The sequence below is a fragment of the Melanerpes formicivorus genome, unplaced genomic scaffold, assembly GCF_026170545.1.
Source record: "Melanerpes formicivorus ecotype bairdi unplaced genomic scaffold, bMelFor1.0.p_v2 SCAF_41, whole genome shotgun sequence".
Taxonomy (NCBI): domain Eukaryota; kingdom Metazoa; phylum Chordata; class Aves; order Piciformes; family Picidae; genus Melanerpes; species Melanerpes formicivorus.
Window position 1 is genome coordinate 4,409,321 of NW_027142393.1, and position 20,045 is coordinate 4,429,365.

The 20,045-nt window shown below is 47.6% G+C and overlaps 1 protein-coding gene across 1 annotated transcript in view; it reads left to right on the plus strand.

The window, feature by feature from the left end:
- Positions 1–20,045, plus strand: part of LRP1B (LDL receptor related protein 1B) — a 603,705-nt gene that overhangs the window by 30,469 nt on the left and 553,191 nt on the right. The window contains exon 2 of the mRNA XM_068158711.1: positions 4,595–4,720. Coding sequence (XP_068014812.1) covers positions 4,595–4,720 — 126 coding nt within the window. The remainder of the gene's footprint in view (positions 1–4,594; positions 4,721–20,045) is intronic.

Genomic DNA, 20,045 nt, shown 5'->3' on the forward strand with positions numbered 1-20,045 from the left:
TGAGAGATCAAAGAGCCTCCCCCATGGAAAGCCTGCTTCTGGGGGGGAGGGGAAGATGTTCTGGGGTTTTTATTTTTCTTTTAAAGCTCTTGTAATGAAGATAACTTCATTAAAAAAATCAAAGCAAAACTAATTAAGAACTGGGGAAAATGCAATTTTTTGGTTGCATAATGTCCCTGAAAGATGGCAGAAGGGGTTCATTAGCATTGGTGGAAGCTCTTGGTGATGCAGAGGGGTGAAGTCGGCAGTGGGGCTGAAGACAACTGTGAGCTGGGGTACAGTTTCTGCCCACCCTCGTTGGCCTGCCAGGGCAAGAGACTCCTTCCACTAAAGCCCCATCCAGCATGGCCTTGAGCACTCCCAGAGGAGAGGCATCCCCATAACTCCTCTGAGCACCCTGCTCCACTGCCTCCTCACCCTCACAGCTCCTGTTTGAATGTGTGCTGGGTGAGTTTGCCTTGGTGGGTGTTCTGGATGTCTAGTGAGAGCTTAATGAGCAGGCTCTTGCTGGAATGGATCAAGACTTGATTAGGCTGGGGTTTGATCACTCTGAGGAGTGTTGCCATATGGGAGATCTGCTTTTTTCAGGTGCTCTTAGCAGATGGAGATTGAAATGCTCTGGAGACAGCAAGCCAAGTAGCTGCCATCTAAATGGGCTGGTGGTGGGGTCACCCAGACTGTAGCAGAAGCCTGCCAGATCCATAGTGCACCCAAGCAGTGGACTTCTGAAAGTGGGGACAGTGCTGATACCTGCAGAGAAAGGCAATTCTAGGAACCAACAGCTTCTCTGTGCCTCCGACTCCTTGACAAAGGCAGATGTCAATTAGTTGCACCCTGAATCGTTTACATACTCATGGAACTGAAGGGACACTCAATTATCTGAATGTTTTCTCCTGTACAGCTCTGTTCAAGAACCCTGTTGACCTGCTTTTCATAATTGCACCCCTCACGGGGATGATCCAGATGCCTTTTGACCTCTAGCAGTCAATGTTATCATGAGCAGCAATCTTTATCCCTCCTCATTCAGGAGCTCAGTGCATGTTTACAGAGGCAGCTGTCTTATTGAACGGGGAGCATTCAGGCTGTAGGCAGGCCTTGGCCACTGCTCTGCGTGCTGCTTGCTTGCTTTGCTTGCCCCTTTCTTCCCTTTCCCCACGTCTGAACTGCATCATGGAATGTGGGTTTCTCAAGTTGAGTGCAGTTTCATAAATACAATTGCCACTATTTCTCTAATGGAGATTTTGAGCTTTGTCCTTATGGGGGAAAAAAGAAAAGGCAAAGCAAGCAAAAAGCAAACAACCAAAAGCCCCAAAGAACAAAAAAAAAACCCAAACACCACTTTTTGGCTCTGTGAGGAGTGAGTTTAAAACAAAGGCACTGTCTCTTTTTTGTTTCCTTGTGAAACTTCCCTTCTGAAAGGCTTGGCCAGGTGTTTGCAGCAGAGGCTAGGAGCACTCTCCTTGGGGAGGCAAGGCTTTCATTTGCCCATGGAGAGCTGATTTCCAGCCATCTGCTCTGTGCCTCAAAGCATTGCTATCTTAAAAAGGTGCATTTCCTCACCCGCTGGGAGCCTCCCGGTGCAGCAGGCAGAGCGCAGGAGGCAGTGCTGTGCCGAGAGGCGGCAGGGGAAGAGCTGTGTGCTCCGCTCCCAAGGCCGTCTGAGATGACTGGGTTTGAGGAAGTGCTTTTTAAACCCACAGCTCACTCATTAGTGCTTGTCTATGACTAGAGCATTCCGTTGGTAAGGATGGCAGCTGATAATCAAGACCATCCCTTAGGTATGCAAAAAAAGCCTCTCTGCTATGGGGACAGCCTGAGGGAGTTGGGGCTGTTCAGTCTGGAGAAGAGAAGGCTCCCAGGAGACCTCATTGTGACCTTTCAGTATCTGAAGGGGGCTACAAGAAAGCTGGGGAGGGACTACCTTAGGGTGTCAGGGAGTGACAGAGAATGGAGCAAATCTAGAAAGGGGTAGATTCAGATTGGATGTTAGGAAGAAGCTCTTCCACTTGAGGGTGGTGAGAGACTGGCACAGGTTGCCCAGGGAGGTGGTGGAAGCCTCATGCCTGGAGGTTTTTAAGGCCAGGCTGGATGTGGCTGTGAGCAACCTGAGCTGTGTCTTTCTGCACATGAGCACAACTCTATTTGTTAGCTCTTTGCTGATTTACATAGGAAGAGTTATTTGGTGTAGCCTGACAGCAAGCTGATCCAGTGTGAGGTGTCTCTTCTCCAGGCTGAACACCCCCAGCCCCCATCAGCCTATCCCCATAGCAGAGGTTCTTCAGCCCTTGGATCATCTTTGTGGCCTCCTGGACTCACTCCAGCAGCTCTGTGCCATATGTTTTGCTCTGGAGCTCAGGACAGCTTTGCAAGCATGTTCAGAACACATCCTGGTTGTCAGACAACAGAATGCATACATGCAGAGTGTGCAAAGCAGATGCTGTTCAGCAGGCCAGCTGAGTGGCTGTGAGGAGCAAGCCCGTTGGTAGCTGACACATCAGACTGAATGCATATCCTAATGCTGCTTGAAAAGTCAAAGCACTTAATCACAAGGTGCAGCAAGGAAGGTCTTTGGAGAGAGCAGCTCAGTTCAGCAGGCACTGAGGGCAGTGCTGTGCAGGGCACCAACTTACAGTGTGCTAGGAGTGATAAAGAGAAAGTAACAGCATCTCTTCGCTTCAGTATGACCTAAACCAATGGACAGAACTACAAGAGGTTAATTCTCCCCTGGTTTACACTTGGTTGTATGTCTCTGCAGTGGTAGGGACTGCAGTGAAGCTCTTTCTCAATTCAGCCTACAGAGAATCACAGAATCTTAGGGGTTGGAAGGGACCTCCAAAGCTCATCCAGAGCAGGGTCATTAAGACAAGGTCACACAGGAACACATCCAGGGGGGGTTGGAAAGTCTCCAGAGCAGGAGACTGCACAACCTCTCTGGGCAGCCTGCTCCAGGGCTCTGCCACCCTCACCATACAGCAGTGTCTCCTCATGCTCAGGTGCAACCTCCTGGCTTCCAGCTTGTCCCTGTTGTTCCTTGTGCTGTCCCTGGGCACCACCAAACAGAGCCTGGTACCTTCCTCCTGACCCCCACCCCTCAGGTATTGATAGGCATTGATCAGATCCCCTCTCAGCCTTCTCCTGTCAAAGAAATCTTTTCTGAAGAGCCCTTTTCCCAGCAATCTGCAGAGTAACCTTGTGGCAGGCACTACTGTAATTTATGTATTGATAAGGTGGATATAATATATTGCACAGCAGCTTTGTGAGCTTTTAATTAATGCTAGAATAGTTCTACTTTAATTAATGGTGGGATAAGCTTGACTTAATTAACTCAAGATCTCAAGGACATCAGGCTTTGATGGCTGAATCCAGCTGATAATTTGGGTGTGCCAGGCTTCCAAAACTGACCCTTTTAAGGCCTTTTTATTTAAGGTGATCCTGTGTTGACCTGCATATGAAAACACAGAATATAGTTATTGGTTTAGATAATCAATAATATTATATATGTGCTGTACAAGATGTAAAACATTCTCTTAGGAAGCTGAAATTAGAGATTTTTTAATGCATATTAATATATGTACATAAAACTGAGATTTACATGAAACCTAATTCTGGTGATCAAAACATGTGCCTAAAGAGACAGTAAAGAAGAATAAATATGCATATATATATATAGAATTTTTTTGAAGGCTTTTGACTGCTTATGCAAATGCATCCATGAAACACCCATGTGAAAGTGTGTCTGGGGACAGGGCAGTGTGGTACTCCATGCTGAAATTAGGGAGGTAAAGCTTGGTGATTTCTATCCAGTGAAGAAAGTTACTCATGGTGAAATAGAGAAAAGTGTCCTGAGTGGTTGTGGGAGGCTCCCACTGCAGCTGAGGATCATAGAATCACACAATGGCTTAGGCTGGAAGGGAGCTCAGAGCTCATCTTCTCCAACCTCCCCACCATGACCAGGGACACCTCTCAGCTACACTCAGCTGCTCAAGGCCTCATCCAGCCTGGCCTGCAGCACTCCCAGGCAGGAGGCAGCCACAGCCTCCCTGGGCAGCCTGGGCCAGAGTCTCAGCTCCCTCCTGCTGAACAACTTCTTCCTCAGCTCCACTCTAACCCTGCTCTGCCTCAGCTTCAAACCATTCCCCCTTGGCCTGTCTCTAGACACCCTCAGCAAAAGTCTCTGTGCAGCCTTCCTGCAGGATCCCTTCAGGTCCTGGCAGGCAGCTCTGAGGTCCCCCTGGAGCCTTCTCTTCTCCAGGCTGCACAGCCCCAGCTCCCTCATCCTGTGCTCACAGCAGAGCTGCTCCAGCCCTTGGATCATTGTTGTGACTTTCTCTGGAGTCACTCCAGTAGCTCTGTGTCCTTCTGCTGGGGACACCAGAAGTGGAGGTGGGATTGGAGTTGGGGTCTCAGACTGAAGACTAAGTGAAGGGCATTAGTCATTAGGGCATTAGTTACTAGATCTTCACTTCCCCTTGTTTCTATTGTTTGCTTTGATTTCTGGTTTCAGGACCACTTCATTTGCACTTCTCATTTTCACTGTGCCACTTTGCTTCCCCTCATTTTCACTCATCTCATCCTCACACATTCTCATTTTCAGAAGACCATCGGTTGTGTGACCTGGGAGAGTTTCTGTGTCGTGATTTGGTGACGTGTGTCTCCCAGCACTGGCTGTGTGACGGAGAGCCTGATTGTCCTGATGATTCAGATGAGTCTCTAGAGACATGTAAGTAAAGGAGCCAGCCTCACTTTATCTTCCTTTCAGCAGCAGTGTTTGTAGTTGTAGTAACTTTGCAATGAAAGGGATGGGTTAAATTTTGTTGTCTATTAAATCTTGACTCAATCTTCCCGTGGGTAGCAACAGGTTCCATTCACTGGGTAGGTGAGAGACACAAGAATTGAAGAGATGGAAGGTGTTTGTGATCACTGTGACCAGAGCACACATTCCCTGTGCTCTCCCTGGGCTGAGGATGAGCTGCAGAGGGCAAAGTCAGTGCAGCAAAAATGTATTCCCCTAAATACATGGAAGGGAAATTGGGGTGGAAATGAAGAGTGCAAGATGACTTCCATAGAAGTATGAAGAGCATGCAAACATCAAAGGGAGGAATGAGAGATGTCAAGTCTGTGAGCAGGGAAAGCAGCAAAGAAAGGAAAATGAGGGAAAGCTTTAATAAAAGATGTTTAATGATCATAAGAGACCTTAGCCACCTTGGAGTAACAGAGGAGCTTCTGCAGAGCAGAGCAGCAGCCTTGCTTTCTCAGAGGCCTTGTAGGCTGCTGATGGGGTGATATCAAATGCTAATGCTCCCTTATTTCCTGCCTTCTGAGGGAAAGAAGGGAATTTCCTGGGTTTTATCCCCAAGGCACTCGCCCAAGGTAGCCATGAGCCATGTATTTTGTATCAAAGCAATCCTGACCCCCAGCAAGGCTACAAACGTGGTTTGCTGCTAACAGAGGAGAGACTATCAAACATCAGGCACTCTTTAGGAGTCTGATCTTTAAAATGAGGGACAGAGATTCAAGATGTCTGGAAATCACTTCTGTCTGGGCAAACATTGCACTGCTGATTGCAACCTTTCTACTGCAGCCTTTGTTCTCTGGAGCAGGTGGGAAAATTGCCTCTGGGTCTGTGGTGAGGGTGCTCTGATTGACTGCCTCCGAAACACTTTCAGACTCCTCAGAAGCAGAATCCTGCAGTTGGAAGCCTCAGAGTGAAGGTTTCCTTGCTGCACTGGTGGTTGATTACCCTCTCTTCTAATACAATGGTTTCAAGCATAGCCTTATCTGCACTTCAAAGTTTTTCTGCTAACTAATGAATCTCCTAGGAAAGGGCCCACAGTCTTTTTGTCTCCTGGTATTTAGCACCTAGCTCCACCTCCAGCTTTGCTGCATGCCTAAATATTCTCTTCCCCACAGACTTTGCACCTTGCTGCCCATATGATCTGAGGTCAGTAGTTCCTTCTACAGGTCGTGTCATATTAAGAACATAACCTGTTAGAGTTTACTGATGGCTTGAAGCAGGGGGGGATGGAGTGGGGGAGCAAGTGGCATTTTTCCTGACGTCAGTCAGCTTAGTCCTCTTGAAACAGCTTTCCCTGGGGTAATGCCAGCAGTTTCTGTAGGATGCATAATTTCCTGTCCTAAGTCTGGAGGGGAGAAGGCTCCGAGGAGACCTTATTGTGGCCTTCCAGTATCTGAAGGGGGCTACAAGAAAGCTGGGGAGGGAATTTTTAGGGTGTCAGGGAGTGATAGAACTGGGGGGGATGGAGCCAAACTAGAAATGGGTAGATTCAGATTGGATGCTAGGGAGAGGCTCTTCCCCATGAGGGCAGTGAGAGCCTGGCACAGGTTGCCCAGGGAGGTGGTGGAAGCCTCATCCCTGGAGGTGTTTGCAGCCAGGCTGGATGTGGCTGTGAGCAACCTGAGCTGTGTCTTTCTGTATATGAGCACAGCTCTGTCTGTTAGTTCTCTGCTGATTTACATAGGAAGAGTTATTTGGTGTAGCCTGACAGCTTTGCTGCTTGTTCCTACAGCCATAAGCGCAGGGAGGTTGATCGATTTTCTGTGCGTTTGTGCCTGGTAGAAGAGTTTTCTGGGTTCTAATAACATGAAAGCATTGATCAAAGCCTTTCCTGCAAGTGGAAGCTCCTAACTTCTCTCCTGTGGAGATTTCAAGGTGCATAAGAGGAGAGTAGTTCTCCTGCTGCAGCTTTTCCCCTGGTGAGAATGTGCAATGTGTTACTGGCTTCCTCACTCGACCATCTCTTTGCAGAAAGCTTCTAGGAAGCAAATGTCTTTGCTGCTTCTCTCTTGCTGCCATTTAAACCAGGGTTAGCAAGAGAACATGGAAGTTTCTAGGCTGTACAAAACCTCTGCTATCACCTCATCAACCCATATCCTCAGAAACCCACCTGAAATCATACAGCATGGTAAGGAGACCTAGGATTGGGCTGCAAGCAGCAGAAGGTGGCATTCTTGGGCAGCATTGAATCCAGCCTCTGCACCAGCAAAGGCTGGGGCAAGACCTTCTGCAGGCATAGATAGCTGTGCTGCAGGTATCCTGTCACTGCCTGTGTTCTGAGCTGACAGACAGCTCCCATCACCACTCTGCCACCCTTCAGCTTCCTGTCTTTCACTAAATGGCCACATAAATAGCCTGAGAACCAGAAGTGAGCTCCTTTAGCACCTACACCCGTGTCCCTCTCTCTCTCTTAGCAGCTGTAATTCTTTCTGCTCTCAGTGGAGCTGCTGCTCTTTCCAGTGCCAAAGAACCAGGTTCTGTAATCAAGCATTTAGTGAACAAATCTTTTTCTTCCTCTTTTCTGTTCATGAGGGAAAAATATACATGAAAACAAATTGCATTGGAGAAATGTTACCAAAACTCTTGGCCAAGGAATTCCATCCCTTTCCTGGGTGGTAAATCTCTAGGTTTTTCCTAAGGCTTTTGCAAATAGTCAAGATGCAAACATCAGTTTCCTGAAGCTAATCAGCTGATGCCAGCTTCTTCAGCAGGCTAAACCGGGCAGGCTCACTTGGCATCAATAGAACCTGCACCAGACCTGTGTGACTTTCACAGGTAGGAGCTGGCCTGGAGGCTGATGCAAATGCTTGGAGGACTTCCTTTCTGTGAATGAAAATAGAGGTTGCTAAGAATCCTAAACATCAATTGTGCTGTTGGAATGAGTAGAGCTCTACAAACAAAAGCCAGTGGCAGCCGTTTGTATCACCTGGCATCTGTCTGTTCCCTCCTGCCTGCCGTAGGCACTCAGTACCTGCAAACCACTCTATGGTAACTGCTTCTGGGAGGGGGTTGTGTTTTGTTTTGGGGGGGGCTGGGGTTGGTTTTGGCTTATTTTACCCTTATTGCCACTAGTGTTGGTTATAAACTGCAGGCATTTGCTTATTTCAACTTTATAGGCACTTGAGTAGGGAAACTCTCTAACTGTCTCTCAAATACTCAGTTTGTAGCATTGTCATTTAGGGGTACCAGGGTGTGCTGTGTTCTACAGTGGCACCTCTGAGTACTGTATTCATCTCTAAGTGAGCCATGCAGTTGCCCAAGGGAAGTCAAGGGCTTTTGAAATCTAGCCATTTAACATGATATACCTCTTTTTCTCCTCTACCTCCTCCTAATAGAGTTAAGATTTAAAAGGGTTAAGAACTAGAGGGACAAGGATCTGCTCACAGTCCAAGAGAGAGCTACAAGGATGCTGAAGGGCTGGAGCACTGCCTGGAGAGGAGAGGCTGAGAGCCCTGGGGGTGGTTAGTGTGGAGAGAAGGCTGAGAGGGGATCTGATCAATGTCTATCAATAGCTGAGGGCTGGGGGTCAGGAGGGAGGGGACAGGCTCTGCTCAGTTGCACCCTGTGACAGGGCAAGGAGCAATGGATATAAACTCCAGCACAGGAGGTTCCACCTCAACATGGGGAGGACTTCTTCCCTGTGAGGGTCACAGAGCCCTGGAGCAGGCTGCCCAGAGAGATTGTGGAGTCTCCTTCTCTGGAGCCTTTCCAGCCCCATCCGGATGTGTTCCTGTGCAACCTGCACTGGATTCTATGGCCCTGCTCTGGCAAGGAGGTTGGACTTGATGATTTCCTGAGGTCCCTTCCTACCCCTAACGTCCTGTGGTCCTGTGCAGGCAAATAACTCCATGCATTTAGCGCTTCAGGACTGGTTTTGTGTGTTCAGTGTCGGAACTTGTCTCGTTTGCACGTTGTGGCTGTGATCTCGGTTCACAGGCTGCTCTGCCAGAATGCATTGTGCTAAGGCAAAGGGAAGGAAAGCTGCAGAAAAAGAAATTGCTGGTTTCCTGTAGCATCCTTCTGGAACTGTACACATTGATTGTGTTTGGGGTTTGTAATGCTTGGTGCAGCAGCAGTTCTAGCAAGGGTTGGTTTATTGTCTCCTAGCCACGAGCGAAGGAAGATGTTGAAACACAGCCTGATATCTGCTCTGTGAAGAGAGACTTGAGGGCTGGCACAGGAATACCTTGAGCTCTTCTCATATCGTTCTGCAGCATGTTGCAGGCAGCAGTGTTGTGCCCATAAGAACTGTCTGTGCCCCTAAGTCTTGCTTGAGTATCATGAATATTTCAGGTGGGGGAGAAAACACAGAGTCCAATAGGAGATCAGCTATGGAGACATGACAGCACTTGACGCTCAGTTACTTGGGCACCATCTGAATCCTGGAAACACTTCACTGTGTTCCACCAGATTGCAATCCTGCCTCTTGTGTTGTCCACCACTGAACTTCCTTTGTCATCCTGGCGCTGTTCTTCTGTTTGAGCTTTTTCTGGTGGTATTCACGTGAATACCTGTTTGATTACGTGCCCCCCACCTGACTTGTTTGTACCTGCCTGGGCTGGGATTCATCCCTAGCTTCCATTAACAAACCATCCAATTTAAATGCTCTTTGTCTCTGAGTCTGAGTAGTTTGTAGGCTTATCATAATATGTTGAAATTGTCTCTGATCATTTTTTTCTCCGGGATTTTGAGGCGATGTCATCTTCTGTAATCATGATTAAAGTGGAGCTGGGGGAACAAAAGACTGACAGCAATCAGAAACACCTTGTTGGGAAGTTTGAATCTCTCTCTGTTTGCTAGAATAACTTCTTTCGTTCTCTGGGTGCTATTTATGGGAGGAGAGTTTTGGAAGCTTAACCTTTGTTGATTTGGTGCCTCAAGAGAAGCTCCTTTGCCAGCAGAGGATATGGTAGTTGGATTCCCTGTTGCTCCCGTGGTATGAAGCAATAAATACAGCATTTCCTAAAGCTCCTCATTCTTTCATGAGTAGATTGATTGAAATTCAATAGGAAACAGGTTCCCAACCCACTCTTTATTGGGGGAATCCCAGATCAATAAATAACTTGCATACATTGAGGACAAGCTGCCATAAGGCTGGTGAAGGTTAATGAGGGAAAGTGGACATCAGGGGGAAAATGTGGCCTCGTGTTTCCACTCATTTGTAATTTCACTCTCTGCAGGTCCTGAACAGGGACTCTGCTAAGTATGAAATAGCTGCTGACACCTGAGCTTCAGCAAGATACCCAACTGTGTTCCTTCATCAGATTACACTGCTCTGAGGTCATCTTTCTGTGCTCCCTTTTCACTCTGAATCAGGATCTTTCAGACTGGAGAAGAGAAGGCTCCAAGGAGACCTTTCTGTGGCCTTCCAGTATCTGGAGGGGGCTACAAGAAAGCTGGGAAGGGACTTCTTAGGGTGTCAGGGAGTGATAGGACTGGGGGGGATGGAGCAAAACTAGAGGTGGGGAGATTCAGGCTGGATGTGAGGAAGAAGTTCTTCCCCATGAGGGTGGTGAGAGACTGGCACAGGTTGCCCAGGGAGGTGGTGGAAGCCTCATCCCTGGAGGTTTCTAAGGCCAGGCTGGATGTGGCTCTGGGCAACCTGATCCAATGTGAGGTATCCCTGCCCATGGCAGGGGGGTTAGGACTGGCTGATCCTTGAGGTCCCTTCCACTCCTGACAATTCTGTGATTCTGTATCAGTAGCACAGAGCTGAACTTGTGAAGGTCTGGTAGGAAGTGAACCCCAACAGAATGAGAAATGTCAGCAGCACATTTTGTGACGTGGCCATGGTTACATGAAGTGAAATGCTGAAGGCAGCAGTACAGTGCTGCTGCTCTTCTATGGAGGGCTTTGGACACTACTATTAGTGCTGGGTTTTAACAACATTAACTTTCTTTACCACTTTCTTAGAAGCTCTTCCCAGAAAGAGTAATTGTCCATTGGAATGGGCTGGCCAGGGAGGGGGTTGAGGTTATGTCCCTGGAGGTGTTTGAGACTGGATGAGGCACTTAGTGCCATGGTGCAGTTGATTAGATAGGGTTGAGTGATTGGTTGGAACTGATGATCTTGGAGGTCTCTTCCAACCTGGTTGATTGTGTAATACATTTTTTGTGGACCTGAAAGGAGCCACAGTTCCACTGAGGATCTCCTTGTGGCTTTCCCTGGGGAAGCTCCTGTGCTTGGTAACCACTGGTACAGACAAGCTGTATGGAGATGTGGCTGGTGCTTTGCCATCCTGTTTTCAGGTATTTAGCCTCTCAGATCTTCTGTGCTTGGGCCTCTTCAGATAGTTTGCTGTTGTCTACTCCTTTCCCCATGGTGAGCATCTGCATGACTGCTACCTGGGCTTCAGCTTCTGACCTCTGCTTTCTCCCTGCTCTGTGGTTTGGGAAAACTGCCTTGCTTGTCCCCTCCAGGAAAGGCCATTTTAGCACGTGTGATGTGTGTGCTGATGTTCTGCTGGGTAGCCAAAGATCAGAGCAAAGGGTGTGGAAAGGATGAATGGTGATGGTGCTCGCAGCCTCTTTCAGAAGGGTGATAGAGAAGCACCACCCTGAGACAAAATCATGGAATCACAGAGCAGCTTAGGCTGGAAGAGACCTTGGAGATCATCATCTCCAACCTCCCTGCCATGGTCAGGGACACCTCTCAACTAGACCAGGTTATTGAAGGCCCCAGCTGTAGTTGGTCTGTTCAGGTTGTTCCATTGTGGGGTTTGGGACTGGTGTTGGTGGAGGCCCTGTTGTCTTCCTGAGGAGGTTCCTGCTTTGGGGACATTCCTACATTTGCCATCACTAATTCTGCTCTTTTTTCCCCCCCCTCTGGCCTACAGCATTATTGCATGCAGGGGAGCACTGGGCTTGGGCCAGGGAATAACCTTGGTGTGTTTGCATGTGGTTTCTGTCACAAGCAGTAAATGAGCAACGGCACTGAGGCCCTAGGGAGCATTTAGCAGCAATTTCTTTTTATAGTCTCCCAGTGGATGGTACTGCTGCTTCCCAGACAGCAGCACATTGCCAAGTGCCTGGGAACTGGAGTCACCCTGCTCTGAATCAAACTGGTTTGTCCATTTTGTCTGAGGGACTTCTGCTTGGGGTGTCTAGAGACAGGCCAAGGGGGAATGGTTTGAAGCTGAGGCAGAGCAGGGTTAGAGTGGAGTTGAGGAAGAAGTTGTTGAGCAGGAGGCTGCTGAGACTCTGGCCCAGGCTGCCCAGGGAGGCTGTGGCTGCCTCCTGCCTGGGGGTGTTGCAGGCCAGGCTGGATGAGGCCTTGAGCAGCTGAGTGGAGTTGAGAGGTGTCCCTGGGCATGGTGGGGAGGTTGGAGGAGATGAGCTCTGAGCTCCCTTCCAGCCCAAGCCATTTCAGGACTCTTTATCACCATCAGCATTAAATTTCATGTTACCTTTCCATATGGGAATTCTGTCCCCTAGTTGTTTGTTTCTGAATCTGGAGGTGGGCTGTGGTGTCACAATCACAGGGTCTGGGGTGTGTGTGCGAGGTGAGACGTGCAGAGCGAGTCCCAGTGTTGTTATCACAGGAGCTCACAATGGCTGGCAGGAGCTGCAGCTCCAGGTAGGTGTCACTTCTGCAGCTCCCTGGCTGCACAGCTTCTTCTGGAATAAAATGTGCCAGAAGTAGTTCAGGATTGAAGGACGTAAAGGTCATTGCATCTCTGGGTGACACGGCCATGAGAAATACTGCCTTCTCTTCTCCCTTTTTTCAGTAGTGTAAGGCTGATTATCTTGTGCATGGTTTTCCAGAATTGGTTCACAGGGAATTCAATTAAATGATTGCTGACAAAATGAGCCTCTTGTAAGGTCTGTGGAAACATGTAGGTATAATACAAAGCCAGGATAGAGCCTTTGAAGGATGATACCCAATACCTAAAGCTCTGAAACAGCTCATTTATGGATTAATTGCTTGCTAAAATTGCACTTCCTACACAGAAGCAGATCTAATGGGATATGTACTCATAAGACAAGAAAATGAAAAGATCCATCTTTAGGAAAAAAAAAAAACTATAAAAGTAATTCATGCTTTGGCCAAGACTTTGTTTTCAAGTTTTTAACCCAAAGCAATTTTATTTTCATAGCTAAGCTATAAATTACATCCAGAAAAGAAAAAGTGCACACATGGTGAGGAAAGCTTTGGCACAGAGTCTCTTCCACGAGGTTCTGCTGCCTCTCAAACCCAACTGGGTGTCTTTTGTTTTTTCTTACTCAGCATTGGCTTCCTTGAGCAGGGAGGTCATTGTGCCCCTGCACTCTGCCTTGGTTAGGCCACACCTTGAGTCCTGTGTCCAGTTCTGGGCTCCTCAGTTTAAGAAGGACATCGAAACACTTGAAGGTGTCCAGAGAAGGGCAACAAGGCTGGGGAGAGGCCTGTGAGGAGAGGCTGAGGGAGCTGGGATTGTTTAGCTTGGAGAAGAGGAGGCTCAGGGGTGACCTCATTGCCCTCTACAACTACCTGAAGGGAGGTTGTAGCCAGGAAGGGGTTGGTCTCTTCTCTCTAGCAACCAGCACCAGAACAAGAGGACACAGTCTCAAGCTGCTCCAGGGGAGGTTTAGACTCGAGGTGAGGAGAAAGTTCTTCAAGCAAGTCATTCACCATTGGAATGTGCTGCCCAGGGAGGTGGTGGAGTCCCCATCCCTGGAGGTGTTCAAGAGGGGATTGGATGTGGCACTTGGTGCCATGGTCTAGTCATGAGGTCTGTGGTTGGACGCAATGATCCTCGAGGTCTCTTCCAACCTTGGTGATACTGTGAGACTGTGATACTTGGCCACAAGTAAGACTCATGTGTCAGTGTTAGCCACAGAGTGGCCATGGGCCATTGCACAGGTACAGATGAAGTCCTCTGTCACAGCAGGGATGTGTCTCCTGCAGTGTGAACATGAGCAGCTAAACAATTGCCCTGTGCTTGAAGGAAACAGCACCAGTGAGCCCCTGGGATAGACTGGGGCAGAAACTCTGTGTGCCTGAACGACTGGGGCAATAACTCCACCTTAGGCAAGTGTCAGAGGGAGAGATGAGGGTGACAGAGCCCTGGAGCAGGCTGCCAGAGAGGTTGTGGAGTCTCCTGCTCTGGAGGCTTTCAAGATCCTCCTGGGTGCATTCCTGTGTGACCTGCCCTGGGTGACCCTGCTCTGGCAGGGGCTTGGGCCAGATGATCTCTAGAGGTCCCTTCCAACCTCCAGTGGGGTGTGATGCTGTGAGATGGGAGGTTGCAATGTGTGTGTGCTGCTTTGGGTTTCTGTTTTGAGAGGCTCTTTATTTTGCTCTGCACTTCACTTAGTTTGTGTACTGATTTGAACTTTGTTTTTCCTGTGGTGGCTTTGTCTCTGTTCCCATGCATGTTTATTTCTCATCCATTTAATTTGCATTGTCTTGTACAGCTTAATAACTGTATTACTTGTTTTGCCTCTCTTTCCTTTCATACTGAGCTCCTTGAAAGCCTTTCAGGGCCTTCTGTACTCCAGTGTTATCCCTTTCACTCCAGCTCTGCCGTCTTGCACAGTGTTTTTGAGCGGCCCTGACCCTCACTGTTGCTTTATTCATTCTTTTCCCCCTTATCTTGCCTTTTCTCCCCCTAGTTCTGCTGATCAAACTACTAACAGTACTCTGAAAACTACTTTTCATCTTCCTTGTTCCTTTTATTTTCCTTCTCATCGTCCTAAACAGATTCTCTTTCCTCTCTCATAGATCTCCTCCCTTTCACTGATCTCCTAATTCTTATTCCTTCTCGCTCCTTCATCCTCTTGTCTCAGTTTTCATCTTCCCCTCTAACAGCTCTTTGTCTCTTGCAGTCTTGTCATGCTGCTGCTGTTCAATAGTCAGCATCAGGAAGAGAGAGTATTTTGGGAAATGAGCAATGCTCCTGAAGGAGGATAAATCAGCCAGATATGGAGGTGATTGAGAGTGCTGATTGCCAGGCTGTCACCGCACCCCCTCCCACTACAGCTTCGCTATTTGGGAGGCACAGAAATGACCACCTCGCAGCATTGGCTATTGATTAGGCATCGATAACGTTCAAAAAACATATTTAGAGGCAAGCATGAAGTGCATAGCACCCTCAGGAAGCTTTTTGGCTGTGCTGGTATCAAAAGGTGGTTGTTGGTAGTGCTGGGATTTCTGAATTACAGCCATCTGAGGCACGACATTTATCACCCAACGATTGTTTGATCTGAGGGGATGCTGCTTCACTCAGAGCCTCCTTACAGGTGTTGATAATTGCAATGATACACCTGGCCCAAAGATCCTGTGCTGGGAGGCTCGCAGTGCATGTAAATGGTGGGCTGGATGGCACTCTTTGTTTGTCACTTCAGGAGTGCTAAAGCATAACACCGTTTTTCTCCTCAAAATTGCTGGTGAAAACAGCTCTCATTAGCAGGCAGATGGCTTTCTGGAAGAAAAGTACAATTGCTCTCTCTTTGAAATTAGGCCTGTGATTTAAAATAAGGATTTGGATGTGTTATTAACAACAAAATGCAGAGTGGTTTAGTCAGCAAAGAGGGCACTTTACTATGGACAAAGAAATGGAGCAAGAGAAAGACCTCTGCTCACAAAGAATAATGCAGATCTATGGCAAAGTGTAGCTCTCTGCAGCCAGCAGTCTGGATTCAGCTGTGCTACACTTGAGCCTTTTAATAAAGAAGAAAAGGAAATGATGGAAAAGATTTCATTTCAAAAAGCATCCATCAGGATTTAGTTCCTTGTGTTAACTTGCAGACCCATGGATCAAATCCAGGGTTGGAGCAGCTCTGCTGTGAGCACAGCCTGAGGCAGCTGGGGCTGTGCAGCCTGGAGAAGAGAAAGCTCCAGGGGGACCTCAGAGCTGCCTGCCAGGACCTGAAGGGATCCTGCAGGAAGGCTGCAGAGGGACTTTTGCTGAGGGTGTCTGGAGACAGGCCAAGGGGGAATAGTTTGAAGCTGAGGCAGAGCAGGGTTAGAGTGGAGCTGAGGAAGAAGTTGTTCAGCAGGAGGCTGCTGAGACTCTGGCCCAGGCTGCCCAGGGAGGCTGTGGCTGCCTCCTGCCTGGGGGTGTTGCAGGCCAGGCTGGATGAGGCCTTGGGCAGCTGAGTGTAGTTGAGAGGCATTGCTGCCCATGATTGGAGGAGATGATCTCTGAGCTCCCTTCCAACCCAAGACATTCTTGGACTCTGTGTTGTGGCAGCTCCTACCTATGTCTCAGTACTTTTGGATGAAGCTTAGGAGTGCCAGATGAAACGTTTTAAAGTCTGCATTGCTTACCACCTTCATCTTGCATGGTTCAAAGGTGGGTCAACATCCATGTCCACCTTTTTTGCAGGACTGGGAGCTGTGCCTCAGAACTAGGTCTTAAATTGTATGTAAGGCTGGAGTGTGTCCAATAGGAAATGATTCCAGGGTAGTTGTACTCATTAGAACATGTGTTTGTAGGACTGGACAGAGGTTTGTGTATCTGGTTCCTCATGCAGGATGCTAAGGGAACTTTTACCATCTGGCATTCATAACCTCATGAGAAGGTCTGGCTGCTTGTGGTGTGTTGGCAGTAACAGGGCTTCAAAGTACAGGTGTGGCAAGCTGATGTTTCATTACTGAAGTGTTGAAATAAATCTAGCTGGAAAAACAATTGTTTGTGGTGGTGGTGGTTGGTTTGGGTGTTTTTGCTTTAATCCTGTAATTAGCTCTAAAATGTTTCTTCTCTTTGCTTCACTTCCTCAGCATTCATAAGTATTGGAAAACTTTCCCTGAGGGTGTTGGAGGCATGGAGCAGGCTGCCCAGGGAGGTTGTGGAGCCTCCTTCTCTAGAGAGATTCAAACCTAGCTGGACACTGTGCTCCTGGGCTACCTGCTTTAGCAAGGGGGTTGGACTGGGTGATCTCCAGAGGTCCTTTCAAACTGTTCTGTGCTGAGGCTGTGCCTTTATACTCAGGCTACAGATAATACTGAGATGACTTTTTCTAACTCATTCTGACTTTTTTTCCCTGCTCTCCTTCTGTACCTTCTTGATCTATTAGGTAATTTTAATAACTATTCAAATTTGTCTAAGCCAGGCTTCTAATGGCTGCTGTCTAGCTTTGCTTTGCTGGCTGCTTGTTGCCAGAGGTAATTGAGTTTACAAGTGTGTTTCATAACCTAAAGCTGGTAGTAAGCTGAAATACAAACCCCAGGTACAAATAATGAGTATTATAAATAATAGTTACCTGCTATAAATAATAGATATCTACTGTGAAAGGAGAAGTTACATCCTACAACACCTCTTCACTACAATAATAAGGTAAATATACATTTCTCTTACTGAAATCTGTCTGTGTTTTTCACTAAAATAAACAGCCCCTTCTGTTGTCTTGCCTTTCAATGGATCTTCCTCCAGCCTTCTCACCCACTTCACTCCAGTCTGTTGCTGGTGCCCATAGCTCTGCGTTCAGTCCTTGGGAAGTCTCATGGAGGAGAGCATGCACTGAGCTGGGACCACAGCTGGGGCAGAGATGTGCTCTGTCCAGCATATCAAATGAATAAGAGAACCTACCTGGATGTTGGGTTCTCCATGCTGGCAGGGGCTTTGTTTCATTGATTTGTAATGCCCTGCTCAAGTGAGGCAGTTCAGTGTCAGAGCCAGCTTGTATTCCCAGCTGGGCTCTCATTCAGTACTGCGTCCTCTCTCCGAGGCACAGCACGGTCCCTTCTCTCTCTGTCTCTCTTCACCTTCCCAAAAGCTGAATTGTCACTGGTTTTGATTTGTTTCTGTGAGCTGCACACAGATGTCAGTGTACTGAAGGCTGCTGATTTTACTCATTAAGCTCCTCTAACACCAGATCTCATTTCACTTTGGCCACAGTGGAGATGTCTCCGAGGTCAGGCAGGTCAAAGCTGCAGTTGGTGCAGGTAACTGTGTCGTGGTTTTCTTTTTCCTGCTGACAGTCCTGGGGATTGCAATGTGTCTGATGAAAGAGGCCAGTTGACCTGAACTATTTTTGTGTTTACTGAATTGCTTAATTTGCCTGGGCAGTGCCTTCAGCCTGGCCTTCCACCTGTAGTCACTGCTTGGGTCTCACACGTGTCCCGACTATGTGACACCATAGCAGGGGGAGGAAATTACAGGAGGATCATTAAGGTGTGAAATTAATTTCTTAAAGACAAAACAGCTAAAACATTACTCCCCCCCCAAAAAAGCCCCCAACAAACAGTGCATTTGATCCTACTTAATTACATGCTGAGTAATTTTATACCAGTGTAAAGCACGCTGACGACGTACTAATCCATTTCAGATTCACTGCCACCACAGATTTCCTCCTCCTTATTTGCTTTGAATCTCATCATTATCATGCCCATAAAACTAGTATTCTTAGAATTTTTATAGTAGCATTTCCATATAAAATGAGGGGAAAGCCTAATATGTGAATACTAAACAGCTCATTAACATGGCTTGTAATCTATCTGCTCACGATTCAAGCAGCTGAGGAACGCTGATAGAGAGTAGTGCTTCAGTCCCAGAGTATATCTAAGATTAGAGGAATCATGCCTTGGATAATAAATACTTCAGGGAAAACAGGGAATCTTAAATACAAATAACATCAAATAAAGAGCTTTGTATGCTTAATTAAACACATTAACACATGCAATTATTTCAGTTAAATAATTAATATGTTACTAGCACTGGCAGCAAGAACAGTTTTGTGACTTAGGGAGAAAAAAACTCCAGCAAACAACCTGAAAGGATTTTAATGTCAGGAGAAAGAAAGAGGGGGAAAAAAAAAAGGAAAGGGGGGAAACCATCTGCCTTTAAAAGACATTAAGGATGTTGTTGTGTGGAGCAGGCACAAAGGTTGCTAATGAACAGATTACTCAGCAAGCAAAATGCGTGCAAGAAAAGCCACATCTACCGTGTCAGGAACCTCCATCTTTAGGTTTGCTGAGGATGGGCTCTGTCTCCAGCCAAGGCCACAGGGTTGGCTTTGGAGCAGAGGAGGGGGAGACACTGGAACAGGTTGCCCAGGGAGGTTGTGGTGCACTCCTCCCTGGAGGTGTTCAAGGCCAGGCTGGATGAGGCCTTGAGCAGCCTGGGGGGTGGGAGGTGTCCCTGCCCGTGGCAGGAGGGTTGGAACTGGATGATCTTGAAGGTCCCTTCCAATCCAAAGCGTTCTAGGAGTCCATGATATGTTGGGCATTTGAGCTACTCTCAGCTTATGTTTTGGTGTCATTTAGCTTTGTGCATTTCCCCTGTTCTGCTAGCTTTTGGTACTGACCTACACCAGAGTCTTTGTGGTACTGTTTGGTTGGAGCTGTGCCTGAACAATTCAGCCTGTGCTGTGCAGCCTCTGGGTTGTTAGCTATGAAACACAGCTGACAGCTTTATAAAGGGTATAGGTGTCATCCTTCACCTTTGCTCAGACACCAAGTGATACAGAACATGATTAAGATCAAGTTACAACAGCTTTTGGTCATCTGAAAGAGCAATAAATAAATGTCCCACAAATTATCTCTGCTAAAAAGGCATCTGGTATTGTTGACAGAAGCTCCTGAGCAGTACTCTTCCTGCACTTGTGCATATCGAGCCCCCCACGAGTGCTCTTCCCCTTCATCTGTTCTTTATTTCAGATGAATGAGAGATTCTCCTGCAGTTTTCAGCTTGGTTTATCAGGGTCAAGCCCCCAGAGCAGGAAAAAGGGGAGCTCGCTCAGAGGGAGAATGAATTCACATGTGAGCAGGATAGAATGCATCCTTGTGCCAAGGTTCAGTACAAGAAACATTCAGACTTGTCCTCTTTTTGCTTGTGGAGCAGTGAGCATGATCACAGAACCAGAGAGCCACTCTGAGATCATCCAGTTCAACTGATAACCCAGCACTAAGTCACCACTCAACCATGGCCCTCAGTCCCACGTCTGTCTGTCTTTTAGATTCCTCTGTGGATGGGGAATCCACCACTCCCCTGGCCAGCCTGTTCCAGGGCTTGACAACCCCTGCAAGGGAGAAATTGTTCCTTGTATCCAAACTGCATCTCTCCTGGTGCAACTTGGGGAATTTTCTTCTTAGCCCTTCCCTTGCTGCTTGGGAAAACTGACCAGGAGGCATCTCACTGCAGCTGCTCTTCAGTAGTTGCAGAGAGGAAGAAGGTCTCTCCCTCAGCATCCTTTTCTCCAGGCTAAATACCCCCATGTCCCTTCACCAGACCTGTTCTCCATACCCTTCACTTGCTTCCTTGCCCTTCTCTGGACCTGCTCTACCACCTCAGTGTTGATCTTATAGCAAGGGAGCCCCAAAACTGAAC